Source organism: Protopterus annectens, chromosome 13.part0 (genome assembly GCF_019279795.1).
Source record: "Protopterus annectens isolate FY-2018-M chromosome 13.part0, PAN1.0, whole genome shotgun sequence".
Lineage (NCBI taxonomy): Eukaryota > Metazoa > Chordata > Ceratodontiformes > Protopteridae > Protopterus > Protopterus annectens.
Window position 1 is genome coordinate 216357259 of NC_056747.1, and position 18003 is coordinate 216375261.

The 18003-nt window shown below is 42.3% G+C and overlaps 1 protein-coding gene across 1 annotated transcript in view; it reads right to left on the bottom strand.

Moving 5' to 3' along the window:
- Positions 1-5128: 5128 nt before the first annotated feature.
- The window catches only part of NCLN (nicalin), a 336835-nt gene continuing 323960 nt past the window's right edge, over positions 5129-18003 (bottom strand). Inside the window, exon 17 of the mRNA XM_044053743.1 lies at positions 5129-5697. Coding sequence (XP_043909678.1) covers positions 5638-5697 — 60 coding nt within the window. The 3' untranslated portion in view covers positions 5129-5637. The remainder of the gene's footprint in view (positions 5698-18003) is intronic.

The window sequence follows — 18003 nt, forward strand, 5'->3', positions numbered from 1 at the left end:
CCAGATGTTGTACGAGAATGTCTTTTCTTTCTGCTTGGATGAGGCAGTCGTCCAGGTATGGATATATTTGAATTCCTCTTTGTCTGCAGTATGCAATTACTAGTGCCAGGCATTTTGTGAATACTCTGGGTGCAGTAGATAAGCCAAAGGGCAGTGCAGAGAATTGATAATGGGTTGAACCTGCAATGAAACAGAGGTATCTTCTGCAACTGTCTGATAGGGACATGCAGGTATGCCTCCTTGAGGTCCAACGTTACCAGCCATGCTTCCTTGCCCAACATGGGAAGTAGCTGCTGTAGAGTTAGCATCTTGAATTTGGGAACTTGTAAGTGTTTAGAATTGAAAGGTCCAGAACTGGTCTCCAAGCATTTTACTTCCTGGGTACCAGGAATAGTAGAGTAAAATCCTTGGCCTTGCTCTTGGGTTGGGACCCTTTGAATGGCTCTCATGGCCATGAGAGCTGTAATTTGTTTTTGAGCCTCTGCCCTTTGATTTTGTGGCAGGTTTGGCATTCCTCTTTTTAATGGCAAGGTGTGAAAGTGGAATCTGTATCCTCGTAAAATTATGTCCAGGACCCATTTGTCCTTTGTGACCATGTGCCAGTTGTCTACAAATAATGCAAGTTTCCCCCCCAGGGGGGCTGGCAAAAGAGCTTTGTTTGGCCAGTTGAGGTGCAAGTCATTGAGTTTGCCTTCTGGTGGCTTGAGACCTGTCTTCTCCTCCCTTCTGGGTTGGAGTGGTCCATTGGCGAGGTTTATACTGAGCTTGTGGTTGTCCTCTGCCCCTTTTGCGCCTGTATTTACCCCTCTGAGGCCTGTCAGTGGCTGGAAAGGACCAATTTTTGGTTGGCCAGTTTCTGCTGAAGCGAGTGGGTTGTACCTGTAGTACATCTTTGACTGTCTGCATTGATTTTGCCCTATCCTCCATTTTCTTTGAGACTTCTGCTTTAACACCAAAAAGAACATCCTGCTGCAAGGGTGCATCTAGTAGTTTTGCTTTAACATGTTCAGGTAGACTCTGCTCCTTTAACCAGGTATGCCTACGTATAACTGATCCAGTGACCGCTGCTCTGCAGGAGGCCTCAAAGGAATCAAACCCACATTGTAAGGTATGTTTCCCACCTGCTCGGTGGCGTGCAACAAATCCTGTACTTCTTTCAATTCAGATCGTTGAGGAAGGGTTGTTATCTTTTGTTTTAACTGAGAGATCAGAAATTGCTGATACTTAAGCATATGAAATTGACAGTTTAGAGCTCTAATAGCTAAAGTGGCTGAGGTGTAAACCTTTTTCCCCCATCTGTCTATTGCTCTTGAATCCCTCTCAGGAGGAACTGGATTTTTAGCCATGGAAGCCTTAGCCCCCTTGGGACCCTGGGAGATAGTCTCTGGGTCAGCTACTGGGCTTTTGTAAAGGAATTTATGGGAGTCAGGTACTCTATAGTATCTGTCAGGCTTGGCCGGGGCAGGAGGCAGAGAGTCAGGGTTGAAACTGAATTCTAAATAAACATCATCCACAATGTCCAGAACAGGAGGGATGGCTAGAGGTCGGAGTTGGGGGAGAAAAAAAAACTCTCTGAGCCTTTTCTTGGAATCAGAGTAATCCTGGCCTTCCCAGTGAAAATGCTCCCTCATGGTGTGTAAAGTTTCCCCAAAAAAATAATCTTCTGGAGGGGAAGCTGAGGGAATAGAGTCCTCAGCATCAGAATCTTTATAATAGTCTTGGTCTTCAGAGGAATCCAAAGAAATAGACAGTTGTTCAGAGGAAGCAGATTCTTCCTCTTGTCTAGGCCTTTTGTCAGGAGGGGGCTGGGAACCCCTGATAAGAGTAATCAGATCTTCAGCCATCTTAAGCATCTGTTTCTTAGGCATAGGGCCTTGAACAGGAGACTGAAGTGAAGCTTTTTTCGATTTGGAAGGCGTCTTCGATTTAGAAAACATTTTGACTGTAAGAGTCATCGGTCTGAAAACGCCTTCAGAAAGCAGAGGTGTTTCAGAAGAACCAGCATCCTTGGAAGGTAAGTCGTCGGTAGGGCCTGAAGTAAAAGGCTGCGTCAGCCTAGTGCATTCCGTCAAAATATCCGTAGCGGTCTCGGGTTCCTCAACTGCGGTAGTCGGAGGCTGCGTCGGAGCCTCACAGATAACCGAAGAACCAGAGACCGGATCAACCGAGGCCTCGAAATCAGGCTTAGGCCTGGGCTGACTATCCTTATCCCTGCGTTTTTTGTGCACGCCGGTAGTCGGTAGCTCCGACGGCATGTTATAATTAAATTTTCTGCCAAAAAAGTGTCATGCGAAATCAAATCGTCTTTTAATAGTGCGTTTATTAAATCTAGCGCAAAAACGACAAGAAGTGACGTCGTGATCAGGGCCTAAGAATGAAAATCCTTATGAGGTATTTGCTTCCCACAAGAAATACAATAGTTAACTTTTTCTGACATCGGTCTGAGGCAAGAAAAATTTCCCCAACGGGGTACTTAGCTTTATAGAAGACTTCGGTCTGAAACTCGAATTCGAAAATCTCAGGAGTCGGCCGACTGGCACTTACGAACTGCTTCTGCTTCGGGCACCGCGCGGCAAGAAAGACTGAAGAAAATGGCGTCGGTTGCAATATATGTACCCCTGGCGCACTGACGTCAGGGATGAAGCGACAGCAACCAACGTCGGACCAAGACTTTGGAAATCCGGCCGACTGCGGGACCGCCTGACGACAGGATAACCCAAGTGTGATGACTGCAGCAGGGTAACACGATGAACATCATTTCCTTTCTTTTTTTGTGCCTCCTTTCCACATATTTTTAAACCCCGATTACTGGCTACTTGCTGGTTAAACTGTTTGTTAATATGATAGTTAACGAGGGGTGGATGACTTCTCGAAGGATACTATTATGCATTTCTTGGCATTTAGTTTTAGTCAATGGCTCTGACAGCAGTTGTTTCTCTGTGTCAGCCACTCCTGCAGAACATTTGCTTCAGTGTGGGATTCAATGACAGCTCCTCCTAATTTGTAACAGTCTGCAAATTTAATCAGCCAGAGACCACTGACATTAGCTTTGACTTCAGAGAAGTAAATACCAAAAAGGAGTGGTCCAAGGACTGATCCCTGAGGCACTCCACTTCTGACTGGTGTCTTTGTAGAGGTAGACTCCCCAATTCTAATTTCCTGGGTCCTGCCTGTGAGCCAGTTGGCTATCCACCTGGTAACATACAGGTTTCTACCTAACTGCTTGAGTTTGTCAGCAATGTCCGAGTTAGGTATTGTGTCAAATGCCTTGGCCAGGTCAAGGTAGACCGTGTGAACCATTCTGTCCTCATCCATTACTTTGGTGACCTAACCTTGACAAAACCAAACAGGGATGGCTCCAGTGTCTGTAGGTTTCCTGTATCACTATTGATAATTTCCATGATAATTCTTTCCATGGCTTTTACATACAAGACTAGTGAGATTTATGGGTTTGCAGTTTCCAGAGTCTGCAAATGGCCCAACTTTGTGCATAGGGATGACTGCTGCTGTTCTCCATTCATGACGCAAAAAGCCTGTTTGGAGGCTACAGCTGAATAGCAATTCCAGAGGGCCTGATAGGTCATGTTTCCCTCTATTCAGAAGGCATCTTGGGATATTGTCTGGGCCCATAGATGCAGTGTTCTCAGCCTTAGTCAGAGCATTAAGGGACCTGTCCCTAGTGATAGCAGGGGGAGTTACATGTGACGATATTTCCTGAGGGAAGGTTAACAGAGACAGAGGGGTAAAGTTGGAGCTGAATTTATCGGCCAGTAGGTTTGCTACATCTTCTGGCTCAGTATAGGTGGCTCCATTTACAATGAGTTCTGCACACAACTGTGTACTGCATTTGAGATTACAAACATAGCTAAAGAATGCCTTGTGGTTGTTCTTGGCCTGGGAGGGCAAATTTACATCAAATATGGCTTTGGTAGACTGAGTCTTCTGAGTTGTTTGTTTAATTTGACGAAGGTGCCTTTATCCTGCTGGGTGCTGCACCTCTTAAATTTTGCCATGATTTTCTTCCTTCTGTTACACAACCTATGGATTTGGTGATTCCACCATGGTGGCCTGTTTTTTGTGTTAGTTCTGAACTTCTTCCTAGTGAGTACAGTTGCCTCTATGCAGCTATTAACATGCTTGTACTGGGTTTCTGTGAACAGTTCTGCATAAGCAACAGTGTTCTCAGAGTTTATGGTGGCTTGAGATTTTGCCAGGTTATCACTTAATAGCAGGAGGTTTGCCTTAAGAGTAGTTCCTGAATATTCCAGGTTTAGCTGGGGGGGGGTCCAAGTTTTATTTTTACTTCATAGGAGACCATTTTGTGTTCTGGCCTTACCAGGGAAGACATAACAGTAGGAGGTGTGCAGCACTCTCAGATATTAGCGAGGGCCAGATCCACCATGTTTACACCCAAGTTGTTGTATTGACTATCCAGGGAGTTTGTGTTTACAATATCCAGGAATCGCTGTGCCTGAACGTTTGGTGTCATATAGGATTCCCAGTTAATAGTGGGGTAATTAAAGTCACCCATGAATATTGAATAGGAACATGAATATGAATACTGGGTTGGATGGTGAGTGTTTCCGGTAAATTTAAATGCATGGTATGGGTTTCCTGGATTACAGAGGAGGACCTATACCTTGCAAGGATACGGTACTGGATTTTGCCTATGGTTATCTGAACATGGAGCAGCTCAAGTGCATTATCCTGTTTGACCAGCCTTGACATATATTTATTTTTTATGTAAATAGATACACCGCTACCTTTAGTCCCTGCATGTATAGTAGCTGGTCTACAAGTGTGGAAGGCATTATAACCTTGCACTGTTGGGTGTGCTATCCATGGCTTTAAACCATGTCTCATTGGCTGCACAGAAGTCAGTATTCTCTAGAGTGAAGACAGCTTCTAGGGAGTGGAGTTTTTTTGTTTTGACTGATAGCACTGAGCAGTAATACCTTTAGATTTTTTTGGTTTTGATGACAGTAACTTCTAACAGTGCAGCCTAACATATTGTACTTACAAGGGAAACAAATTAAAAGAAAGTTCCACTTCAAAATGTTTCTTTTATCCTGGACATTTCCTCAAAGTAATTGAACAGCAGAAGAAATAAAACCAAAGTGCACATCAGAACTGTCCCAGGTTTAATAAATACATTCCTCCATTAATCATCATCATCATAGCCATGCCTAGATTACAACAGGCTACACTTCAGCACAGTAAAATTGTTGCAAAACTTGGCATTACACAATAGGTTCAGTATCTTTGGATTTCAGTCTCTCACGTATTTCTGCTTTGCAGCTTATGAATTCGTACTTCAGTAAGAAACAGCATAAAGAAAAGATTTAATTCAGGTCTCTTAGCTTCAATTAAAAGAAAACTGCATTCCTACACCACGTAAATGCTTTGGCAGGGATGGCATCTGCCTTTCATCTCACCCAAACAGATGAAACTCTCTTCTTTTCAAGACAGATCAAACAGCCAAGCAGCAACAAAAACATTCTGGCCAGGAAAGAACTGGGTGATGCGTTATAAAAACGGGACCAAACAAAAAATAAAACAGTTGGGATTAATTTTGGCTCAGTTTTGCTTATGTTCTGTTCATCAAGACATGCCAGAAAAGTTGTATTTTGAGTACAGTTAATGATGCTTGGGTTTCAGTGCCAGCTTCCTCACAGAACTGTAGAAAACACCAAAATTCTGAAAAAGATGAAAACAAAACACTGATGCATGATTTTTGAATATCGAACATTCTGAAACAATCTAATACCATAAATGTTTGTTAATCACAACTGCATTGCATAGAGGAACACAATTAACCTGAAAGCAAAGCGAATAGAAAACGCATTGTGTCCTCATGTCAAACTGAGTTAAAATAAGCACAATCACTTTAATCTGATGCCAAATACACAATGCTCAAAATGCTTAACAGTTTGGGCTTGTAAGTGCATTGCAATTTTTCACTTCAGATGTCTTTGCAATAGCCAGTACCCTTGATGTATAGGGATAAAACCCTGATTATGAACCATCTGTCTGGAGTTCAACAGCAGGTCAGGCATCTGCTGGACAGGACTGATTCATCTCAGCTGGACTTGCTCTCTTTGGGAGTAGGGTGTGTGTGTTGGGGGGGGGGACATGCCTGCTGCACATTCCACTGGTAGGGTGCGTGTGTTGGGGGGGCATGCCTGCTGCACATTCCACTGGTAGAATCACCAGTAGAAACTGGATATCACACAAGAATATTGCCTTCAAGGGAAGCAGGGATGTCTTGAGAATTAGATCACTTGTGGGAGTAAGACACTTGTTGATATCCACTGCTCTCCAAATCCTCCAGCAGGTTATTGGGTGTACACTGTCAGGGTTAGAGCTTAGAAATAAAAATTCCTGACCTCAACAGATTGCAGAGCTGCACTACACTGCTTGGCTCCTACCCCTAGGAGAAACAAAAGCTGTAGAGCTCTTGCCTCCCAAGGAAACAAAAGGAATACTTGAGCAAGTGGAAGGAGAAGCCTGATGGATCCACAACCTGTCACAGAGAGGAAGAGCAGCACAACAAATCCAACACAAAGTTCGTTTCTGCTGGGATTTGAAATTTTGAGATTGATAGTTGTACCTATGACCATATGTCAGTTGTGCCTTACAGCTTTGGCTAAGAGGCATGATCATGAGCCCCCCCTTCAACTACTTGGGTATAACATGACAGACAGGTTGCCGGACTGACCCAGAAGGGGCTAAGATGCAGCTTTTCCTTCCAATCTTTTACAGACAGGTGGACTAATGTGCCTCTAAATGGTAGATATGAAGCCCAGTTTCTAGGAGGGATCACTTCATTAACCGTGGAGGAAATGAAGTTAATTGATCATTAAAACCTTCACGTCTACAATGGAAAGCCCACTTGAAGACTGCCAGGAATAATCCAGTACTCTATAGCTTGATAAGAGAGTTATGACAGCAAGAGAAGACCTGTGGGTGCTTGTTGGCTTTGAAACCAATAAGCACCTCACAATCTACTATAAACCCACATCCTGTTACAAGAGGGTTCTCTTCCAGTATGCGAAATATAGGAATGACTGCCCAAATCCAGGGACTTGTCCCTAGACATGGCCACAGGAAACAGTCATCCAAGTAGGAGAACACAGGGGAAAGCCCAGAAATGCTAAGCTTCAGCCTTTACAGTCAACAAAAACAAGTACATAGTTGTAACCAACTACTTAGCTAAAGCTTCCCATGATCGATCCTGCCTCTGCAGTGGCTTGAAAGAACTTAGGAGTAAGGTCATACTTGTACTCGCCAGTTACCTGCCAGATGGCACATGAACCTGGCAAAAAGGCTGAAGAGGTGAAGTGCAGTCACTGTTAAGGAATCTTAAACCAGACGGACTTTGCAGCTGTACCCATATGTCACATATGGAGACAGAGGAATTGTGTGATATGGCAATATAGATAAAGAAAAAAAATATATAAACAGAAAACAAAATGCTTCATCATCAGATTGCAGTGTTTGCTTTTTCACCCCTAGGCAAAATTCAAGTTAAGTAGCTGTAGAACTTAATATCCACTTGAAAAAACTGGTTATACTTTTTTAAAATCATTATTTGCTTCCTGACTTCAATTTTGCCCCATTTCAGATTTTATATTTACTTTGACAATGCAATAATTGAAAAAGAATTAATGCATTCAAAGGTTGAGCATGAAAACTGCATTTACTTCATACAAACCTGACCTATTCTGCAGATTTTTTTTTTATATACAATAAATATATGCACCGTTCTCTGCATCACATATTCTCTTCAATGTCTCTTCCTGAACAATATTTCAGGATTGTTACAAATCTACAAATGGCTCAGCATACAGTCACTGTTCCCAGCATTTAATGGTTCATGTGTGTTAGGATCATTCATCAGTGTACAAGGACCAACTGCGATGTAATTAAAAGCAACTCCATTATATTGCAGGCAAGAGTGGCTACTAGTTTGGCCCTACACCAAGTGACGTAGTTAAAGTTAGTGTGCAGACAGAATGAACTAACTGCACCATAGTTACTGCAGTGTTTTCATGTAATATTAAACTGACGGCATCAAGATTCATGACTTGTAGTACTTGTTTATGTTACATATTTTTTTTCTTTTTTCTAAAATGATCAGGACTGAAGGGTGTGAAATGCAGCTAAGGTAGTACTGAAGTGGAATACCCTTGCAAATGAAGTGTCAAAAGCAAAAACTTCATGATTTACAAATTCGTGGGATATGCATTACAAACTATATCTGAGAATTTACACTTATACGAAACGACGAATAAGGTCAATGAATAAAGTGCACAAGGCCACTCATCTATGTATAGAGTCCCTACAAAGCTGCCACTCCCTCAGACATGCACACACTTCACCCTTCTAAGTCTAGTTTATCCCCACAATGGTAAGATATCTTGCTTCTCCAACTATTCCGTCACGACATTTTATTACCTATCACTTTCTCAGTTAATATATTCCTTCTCGACTTTGACTTAAATAACAGCATCTTTTATTTGGCAGTTTTCTAACACCACTTCATATCCTTTCTTGAAAGCTCTAGTTCCCAAAACTTTCTGAAGAATTCAATGCATTTATATCACAGGTCCCTAATCCATACTCTTATCAAGGTATACATATATGCACACTGCTAACAAAAGATATATGACATCTGCCCCATCACTTCAGCTACCCTAATAATTTATAACTCCTATACTAGATCCTACCCACTTTAAATAAGCATCCGCCTAACTATTAACTCATTTTGCTCTAAGTAGCTTAAATAATATTGTAACTAGTCACATTTTCTTCTAATTGTTTAAAACCTTGTTTGTAACAACTCGCATACTTGTCTGCCAATTGTTAATGCTCTGTATAACTGAATTGCTTGAGGAGCTTTTTTTCTCTGCTTGTAAGATCCTATAGCGGATTGTTACTACTATGTTACTAAAATTTAATAAATTGTTTTATAGTTCGGAGGAGCTTTTCCTCCACCGGGTCTCTGCTGAAAATGAGCCAAAAGCTCAGCCAGACTAACCCGGTTAACAAATGTAAAATAAATAAATGTAAAATAAATAAATAAACAATACAACATTTGCTAACAAAAAAATCCTCAAACAGCTTTCTAAAGACAAGATGATATATGTAGTATTTAGTATCCTCAGATCAACTCCCTAGCTAAATAATCCAGAAGCCTCTTAGCCTTTTCTCAATAAGCCCAATAGTTGAGTATGGAAGTAATCAAAAATGGAAGTTATGTACTTACCATAATGCTGGAACCTTTCATTCCTGTACATCTAATACAAGTGACAGGTCTTAGAGCAGTTTGTTGGTTTTGAACCAGTAAAGCTAGTGCTCCAGCCTCATGATCCTCACATTTTCCCTCCTACAATGCACTTGTCCCAACTAAACCAGCTTTCCTTAGACAGCATTTACTACCTGAAACAGTCTCAACAGAATACGACTCCTTTGGAATCCTCAAACAGATGAAGGTTAAGGAGACGGTGGGCAGGAGATTGCATCAGACAAAGTTCCATATGCTTTACATTCTATCCACCTATTCATACTAATGGGTCAGAATTCCCAGCTACTGGAACACCTAGGTGGTGTCATGACAAGAGCCGTTTGAGGATGGAGGTGCTAAAGGAAGCCCTGGGTCTTGAAAACAAGTGTAGCTTGTAGTAAGAATGCAATGCTGACCAAGCTGTTGCGGCACAAATTTCATTAGTGGAAGGATTCTTAAAGAAAGCTGTATCTGTAGCTACAGGACATGCTGAAAAAGGTTTACGTTTAGTTGACAGTAGCCTATTAAAGCTTTGATAAACAAAAGTGATACTTGTCAGACAGCCATCTGGACAGTTATTCTCAACACTTTCTTTCAGTGGCTGTTTGGTATTAAGGATGTAGACAACTATGAATCCTTCTCATGTCCTTTAGCATGGTGCAAACAGAATCTCAGCTGCCTGTGTATATCCATGGGGTAAGAGAGTATATGCTCCTTTGTTGAAGTAGTTAGGAAAGAATACTGGAAGGTTGATGGCTTGCTTCAAGATGGATTCAGTGGCCACTTTAGGATAAAGGACATATTAGTTTTGAGGGATACCCTGTCCTTATAAAAAACAAGGTATGTGCTGAGTAATGAAAGGATTTAGTTCAGAAATCCTCCTGGGTGATGTAATGAGGGAAAGTTTTCCATGAAAGCAATTTCAATGTCAGTGAAGAAGCTGGTTTGAAAGAAGGTTAAGTTAAAGCCTCCAACAACAAATTTAAATTCCAAGCAGGAAAATATGGTCTCACTGGTGTCTATAATGCACATATTACACACTATCCAAGGAAGCTCTCTCCCTCATTTTTTTTGAAGTGCATAAACCATTAAAAAAGACACAGACACACATGCAAGAGAAGATGGAAGAATGAAGGCTGCAACAAAGCTGGTGGAACTTAGAGCTTACAGTTCTACTGTACCAATACATTTAAACAGTGGGAGAAAATGCCATCAAAATGGTGTTAAAAAGCTACCAGAAAGGCAACAACTTAGCTTCATGGTTGGAGACCATCTCTAAACCACAAAAGGCTGCAAAATGAGATCCGAGGGAAGCTGGTTTATTGAGGACAGCTGCATTGTGGGCAGTATAGTTTGAGGAACTCGAGGCGGGAGTACTAGCTTTGTCAGTTTGGATCTGACAAGTGGCTCAAAAGACCCACCAACAAGACTGGACATACAGAAAGAAAAGGATTAGCCAAGTTCTTTTACACTTCAATTACAAGCCTACCTACTTTCTAAATTTATATTCAAATACTTACTTCCAAACCATTAAAACAAAATCTGTCATAAAGCCAGCCTTTTCAACTCCTTTGACATCGACTCCCAGTCCGTCACTGCTGCCCCAATGTACCATCTACAAATAATCTCATTCATGCTAGGCTTTTGTTAAATGTCAGGTATAACTGTCCAAAAAAAGATCAGAGGGAATGGACTAGTTCACTTCCTGGTTGTGAAGGCACACAACCTCCTGTGTTATCCTTGAATTTCTACATATCAGATTTTCTGTTTGGCAGTCCATGCTCCACCCCAGTCAATTTACTTACCTTTTTCTTGATAACACAAGATAAAATGCTTTCTCTAAACATTTAGAGTCAAATCTACTCAATTACATTTGCCACAATGTTTACGGACTTGTTTATCTTTGAGGTATCAGAAATTGCTGAAACAAAGCCATAGTTCCAAAGTGGTGCTTGCAATTTCTCAGCTAAAACCTAACCACAGTTAGCAGCAAATAGCATTGGTGTAATCCTTCAATTTAGTTACTCCCCAGCTTCTAGCAGATATTCTAGTAAGACTGATAAGTCTTCAGGCCTACTTCATCCTCAAATATATCCACATTTGTGTAGCTACCAACACTTGGTTTCAACAACAAACAATTTCAGCACTCCCTTCATACCCTGCACCTACTCTGCATTCAGGTCAGCTGGGAATTCAGAGGGCATATCCACATATATCAGGTACTGTTTATTGCCTCATGCTGAATTTTGCATGATATCAATCTAAAAATTATAGAGGTCTTAGTGTATCCAACAAAGCCACCATACTATATTATTGCCAATTAAGAGTCCCCCTTTCATGTCCTCTTCAGTGTATACTGAGCAAGTCTAAGTGGACTCCTTATTAGTATACAGCTAGTTTCACCTAATTTTTTCGGCTGCTATACAGATTTTTACTAAACTGCATTCTGTTTATATTGGGCCTTCTTTCATCTGGGTTTGAACCACTCAGCTGGTGAGTGAGTTGGGGGCTCATGGTTGTGGTTGCTACTCAAGGAAAGTGAAGGAAGGCTCCTCCCCCATATCTGCCTGAAATGTGTACTGAGCTTGCTGGAGTCCTACTGTGCTAAACGGATTTGGTTTCTATACCACCCTTGCCTTCACCTACAGGTTTGGACCTGTTGTTTCAAGGCACAATAGCACACAGAGTTGTACTTTACTTACAGCACCACAATACTAAATTTCCTACTATTGGCTTGGAATTGTTCGTGCGAGTAAGGTTTTCTGCATTTCCCACCTTTTTCTAAGGTCTATCAAGTTAAAATGGAACGCCATGGTCAGGTTAATTCTCTTAACAGCACCAAAAGACTAAAAGACTAAAAGACACTTGTTTGTTCTTGGCTTTCAGTAGGAATACCCAACTGCTGACATTTGAGGCATGCCCTCAATCCTCCACAAAGTAAGGGACAAACACAGACTGGTCATGCTATTCCACTTTCACACTAGCTCTTCCAACTCAGAGGCTGGTAATCAAACACAAGGCATCTAGGTAATAGTCAATTCTAGGTCAAAGAGATGGCAACAGTGTACATTACTTGCATATTAGGTCAACCTACCTTCTAAACATATTTACCTATAAACTACTTAATGAAGGTTTTTCCTCTCTCCACTTGCTGATAAATTAAAAGTCCTGAAATAGTCATATGCACTTAGGAATCAGTCACCCTTGAAGCTGTACAGACCTCCCTTTATACTGTACTAATGTGAAAAATGTTCTCTATAAACCAGCCCAAACATCCGGGAACAGCTTGCCTTTAGAAGTTACAGCCATAGACAAACTCCAACTAATTCAAAAGAAATCAAAGGAACATATACAATTACAGAATACAATGTACATATTTTAGAGAGACATGTTACCATACTCTTTTGTTGTTCTTTTTGTTACATACACTTTCAAACTAAATTACTAACTCATATGCTTCTGCATAATCTGTTTGGAAACAGTGTACAGATGCATTAACATTTGACCCGTGTACAACACAATAATTTTCTCTTCCTCCTTTTTGCATTTGTCTTACTATGCTACAAGATTAACTTTATGAAACTAATATTAATTCTTAATCTCTGTTCACACAGAATCATTATATGATTGCATATTCACAATTTCATCCCATCAGTGTGTGCAATCTATAACCTCATCTCATCATATTGTAAAGGTTTGTCTTTGCAATTTCCTGTGGTATAATCCATTTGTACTTTTTATTTTGTATGTGGTGTGTGTGTGTGTGTGTGTGTGTGTGTGTGTGTGTGGTTGTGTGAGCAGTCATTTAGTACATCTGTGTAAGAACTGTAACAGTGAATGTCCTACTTTTCACTGTTACAGTATTCCAAACAGATGGGTTTTCACCACTTATGTCCAGATGGAGTACCAAACCATAAACCTTCTAGAAGCCATGTGTCAGATGTAGGACCTCAGACTGTGATTGTATGGGTACATAAATGGACTTAGAAACATAAATCCTCAGACTATTTTGAAGCCAGCAGCCTGAAGACATGTGGGAAGAAAGTGGTCAGCTAAGAAGAGAAGAGCAGGTAAAAATGGAATACCCCCCCCCCAGTACCAAAGGCTGCCAACTAGGGCAGGAGAGAAAAAACGAGATAAAGGGATGAAGAATGTGGATGTGAGTCGAAGGAATACCGCAGCAGCAATCAGTAGGACATCTACTTGTATGATAAGTTCTTACACAACTGTGCTACGTCCTGACTGAACTCAGTGTTGCAGTATTCCAAACAGACAAGCGGAGTCACAAAAACCTAGGGGAGTAGAAGGGTAGAACAGTCTTGGAGGGCAGAAAGGACTGACCTGGCAAAGGAAGCTCTGGATTTGGAAAAGGCACCTACTCTGTAATGCTTAGTGAAACTGTACACTGAAGACAAGCTAGCTACTTCCAATACTAGTCTGGCATCTACCCCATTGTAGGAAACTTCAGAAAAGGGCAGTTCTAGAAGAATGAGCTTTTGGGAGACGGGACAACGATTTGCCATGGTAAGTTTAAAAAAAGTAGATGGACCTTGAAATTCAGCTAACAATAGTATGTTTATATACTGGTTGGGCCAGCTAAGTGTCTCAGAAGGAAACAAACAGTTGGTCTGATATACATAAAAACGTCTTTTCCAGGTAAAACCTGAACTGTCTGTGCACAATGTGGTATTTTCTTCCTTGTTCTCTCGGTTAGGAAAGAACGTAGGTAGGGTGATGGCATGATTGAGGGACATCTCATTTACCACTTTAGGCATGAAGGAAGGACTGACCCTCTGGGACACACTATCCTTATGGAAAATAAGAAAGGGGTGCTCTGAAACACACCTAGCAGAAGCAAGGGCTACCAGTACAATAGTTTTCCAGGTGCAGAAATTGATAGCGGAAGAAGCCTCTGGTTCAAATGGAGGCAGAATCAGCTTTTCCAGTACATAGTTGAGATCCCAAGGGGGAGACACTGACTTTCTAGGAGGATTTAATTGTGAGACCCCTTTTAAAAACTGACCTTAGGTCTTGACATAAGAGGAAGGTTAAGAAGGCAGGCTGAATAGCTCAAAGGTGGGCTTTTACAGACCAATATGCTAAGCACCCTTGTATGAGCTCACACAATAAGACAAAAAAGGAGAGTAAAGAGAGGTTACAGAAAAAAAAGATACATTTTACTGTGTCCAAATTGTTTAGCTTGACAGCAAATGGAAAATATTTTCCATTTGGCTATGTAGATTTTTCTGGTAATATGTCTCCTTGCCTCTTAGAGAAGCCAAAAGCACATCCTCAGAAAACTGGTATCTAGAAAGGATCAGATTGCTATTGTCCATAGGGTTAGGTTGAAGGATGACAGGTTGAGATGCAGCAATGAGCCCTTAGCAGAGGCAGTGGAGGGAAAGCATAAAGGCACTCCCTGTCAAGTGGAAAGACCAGGCATCTGTCCTCAGAGCCTAGGGGCAAGGTGTCCATATGCAAAACAGAGGAAGCCGTTTGTTGTTTTTTTTGAGATCAATAAGTCTATCTGTGGTATGCCTGATTTGTGGACTATATCTAGGAAGAGCTTTTTGTTCAGTATCCATTTGTGGGAGTCTTCTAATGTCTGGCTAGGGCAGTCTGCCAGGACACTGTCCTGGGAGGGAAAGTACACTGCTTGTAGGAAAATGTTTGCCTTGATGGCCATGTCCTAAACAATACGAGTCAATCTGCACAATTCATAGGTAGGTACTAGGCTATCGGCCCAAGGGCCTATGCAAGCCTAGCCAACAAGGTTCCCTGGCTTACGCCACCCAAGAAAGTTATTTTCCTGTGCCACTGACAAGCAGAGAGACAGAAGTGATCCCCGGGGTGTATTTCCTATTTCCCATCCACTCAAGATTTTTCTTGAAGAGTGCTAATGAAGAACTTTGCTTGACATAGATGGGTAGCCTGTTCGAGTATGGGAAGTCTCTGGGATAGGAATCTATCCCTCCAGCATGTCCTGTTTATTGTGGTGACAAGGTTTAGGTCCCTAGAGCGTGTAGCTCGGAGGGTTGGGATTTCTTTAGGTGTAGCATGTCCAACAGCTCTGGGTTTGACATAGCTTTATATGTTAGGCAGAGATCACCTCTGAGTAGGCGATATGCTATGGAGTAAAGCTGGAGTTTTTTGAGGCGGTCAGTGTAGGGCATTTGTTTGAGTCCAGTAATCCTCTTTGTGAGGTACTTCTGTGGCCTTTCCAGCTGCTGCAGATGTCTTGTGATGTACATTCCAAAACGGGCGTTGTACTCTATAACAGGTCTAATGAGTGATGAGTAGAGGGTAACGATGACCTCTTTTTTCCTGGACGAGAACCCTTTTATGATGAGGTGTGCCACGTAGAAGGACTTCCTGACTACTGTGGCGATGTGACTATCAAAGGCGAGACTACTGTCCACCTGGGTCCCAAGGTCTCATCACGCATTCGGTGTTAAGTAGATTGCTGCCTATGTGGTAGTTCATGGGTATAGACTTTTACCAAAGGGGATGACACTGCATTTTTTGGCATTGAGCTTGAGGCCATGGCTCTGACACCAGGCATCTGTCTCGGAGAGGCCCTTCTGTAGGATGTTCACATCATTTGGGGACTTGACTATGGCTCCTAGTTTGCAGTCATCTGCGAACTTAGTTAGCCAGAGGCCTTCTGTGTTAGCCTGTACTTCAGAGAAGTAGATACCAAACAGGAGCGGTCCCAGGACGGAACCCTGTGGTACTCCACTTGTCACTGGTTTGAGGTCAGATTTGGAGTCTGAAACTGTTACAGTGTGGGTTCCGTCAGTGAGCCAGTTGGCAACCCATCTTGTGACATAGGGACTTATGCCTAGTTTATTGAGTTTAGCTATAATTCCAGAATGGGGGATGGTGTCGAAAGCCTTGGCGAGGTCAAGATAGGCCTTGTGAACCACTTTACCCTCATCTACGGCTTTGGTGACTCCCTCAAAGAAGTCGATCAGGTTCAGGAGGCATGATCTGCCTTTCACAAACCCGAACTGGGTGGGATGCAGAGTTTGGAGGTTATCAATGTCTTTGTTTATGAGGTCCATGATGATACGTTCCATGGCTTTGCAGACCAGGTTCGTCAGGCTAATAGGTCTATAGTTCCCGGGATCAGTGGTGGCTCCCCCTTTGTGGAGTGGGATAACTGCTGCTGTGCACCATTCAGTGGGCACAAAGCCTGATGCGAGGCTATTATTGAACATGGTGCTTAAGTGGGGAGCCAGTTCATTCCGAAGTTCGTGTAAAACGCAGCCTGGGATGTTGTCCGGTCCCATGGATGCTGTGTTTTTGGCTTTAGAGTGCAGCTTTCACCTGCGTAGTTGTGATTACATGGATTCTGCATTCTTCCTGTAGAGATATGGGCCCTTTAGAGGGTGAGGGGTGGGTAAAGTAAGCACTGAACCTATCTGCCAGGATGTTGGCAATATTAGTTGGTTCTGTAATTTTCATGCCTTTGTGCTGTAACTCAGAGCAGATCTGGGTGTTGCCATTGAGATTCCTGACATAGCTATAGAATGCTTTGTGGTTGTCCTTGGAATTGGTGGCAATTTTATTTTCGTAGCTAGCTTTGGAGGATCTTATAAGGGATCTCAGCTTCTTACGGAGGCTGACCAGGAAGCTCCTCCACTCATGGGATTTTACTCTCTTTTGCAACAGTTTCTTCCTTCTGTTGTACAGTTTGTTTATGGCAGGGGACCACCAGATTGGCTTCCTTTATTTGGAGGATAGCACGATCCATGCACTCGTGTAGGTGCTTATAGAGCGCATTTGTGTAGGATTCAGCAGTTGTAACTGTATTGTCCATCTGCATGGGTGTCATGAAGTTCACTACTTCTGTCTTAAGACGCATGAAGTTGGCTTTGGAGAAATTTCTTACTGTGGTTTCCTTAATGGGGGGGGGGGGGATATCGAGGGTGATTAGCTTATGGTCGGATCGGACCAACGAGGAGTTTACTTCAGGTGTGGAACACCGGTCACTCATGTTGGTAATGACTAGGTCTAGGAAATTGTTGCCCCTGGTGGGGGTGTGGATAAGTTGATCTAGGGCATTGCAGTTTATGAATTCCAGAAAGCATTGCGCTAAGGAGTTAGTACACGAGTAGTTTTCCCAGTTAATGGTGGAGTAGTTGAGGTCACCCATTATTAGGGTGCTTGGTTGAAGCCTAATATTTTCCAGTACATCAAGAAAAGAGGAGTGGGAATCCTGGGGCAAGGTGGGGGATCTGTAGCAGGCTACAATTTGGAATGCAGTTTTGCCAAGAGTTAGCTGCACTTGGATAACCTCGGATGCATTACGCTGAGCAACTAGCCTGGAGGTGTGGATATCCTTAATGAATATGGACACACTCCCAACCTTTGGTGTTTCGGTCCAAGTTAGATGGCCGAAAAGTGTGGTATGAGTTATAGCCTGGTAGTGCAGGGGTGCTCTCTGTCACTGCACAGATATCGATGTTCTCCATTTGAAGGAGTGCCTTGAGTGAATGCATTTTGAAATTTAGACTTCTAGCATTGAGTAGCATTACCGTCAATTTTTACTTACCTGTACCTGTTATGGTGGTGAATTTTTTACTTGAACCCTGCCTAAAAAAGGCACTATAGGGGCAGCAAGAGCCTTAGCCAGTATCCAGAATCCTAGGGGCGACAGGTGCAGGCCATCTGTGGCAAAGCATTGTGGTCTGTCGACCATGTCATCCCAAGCA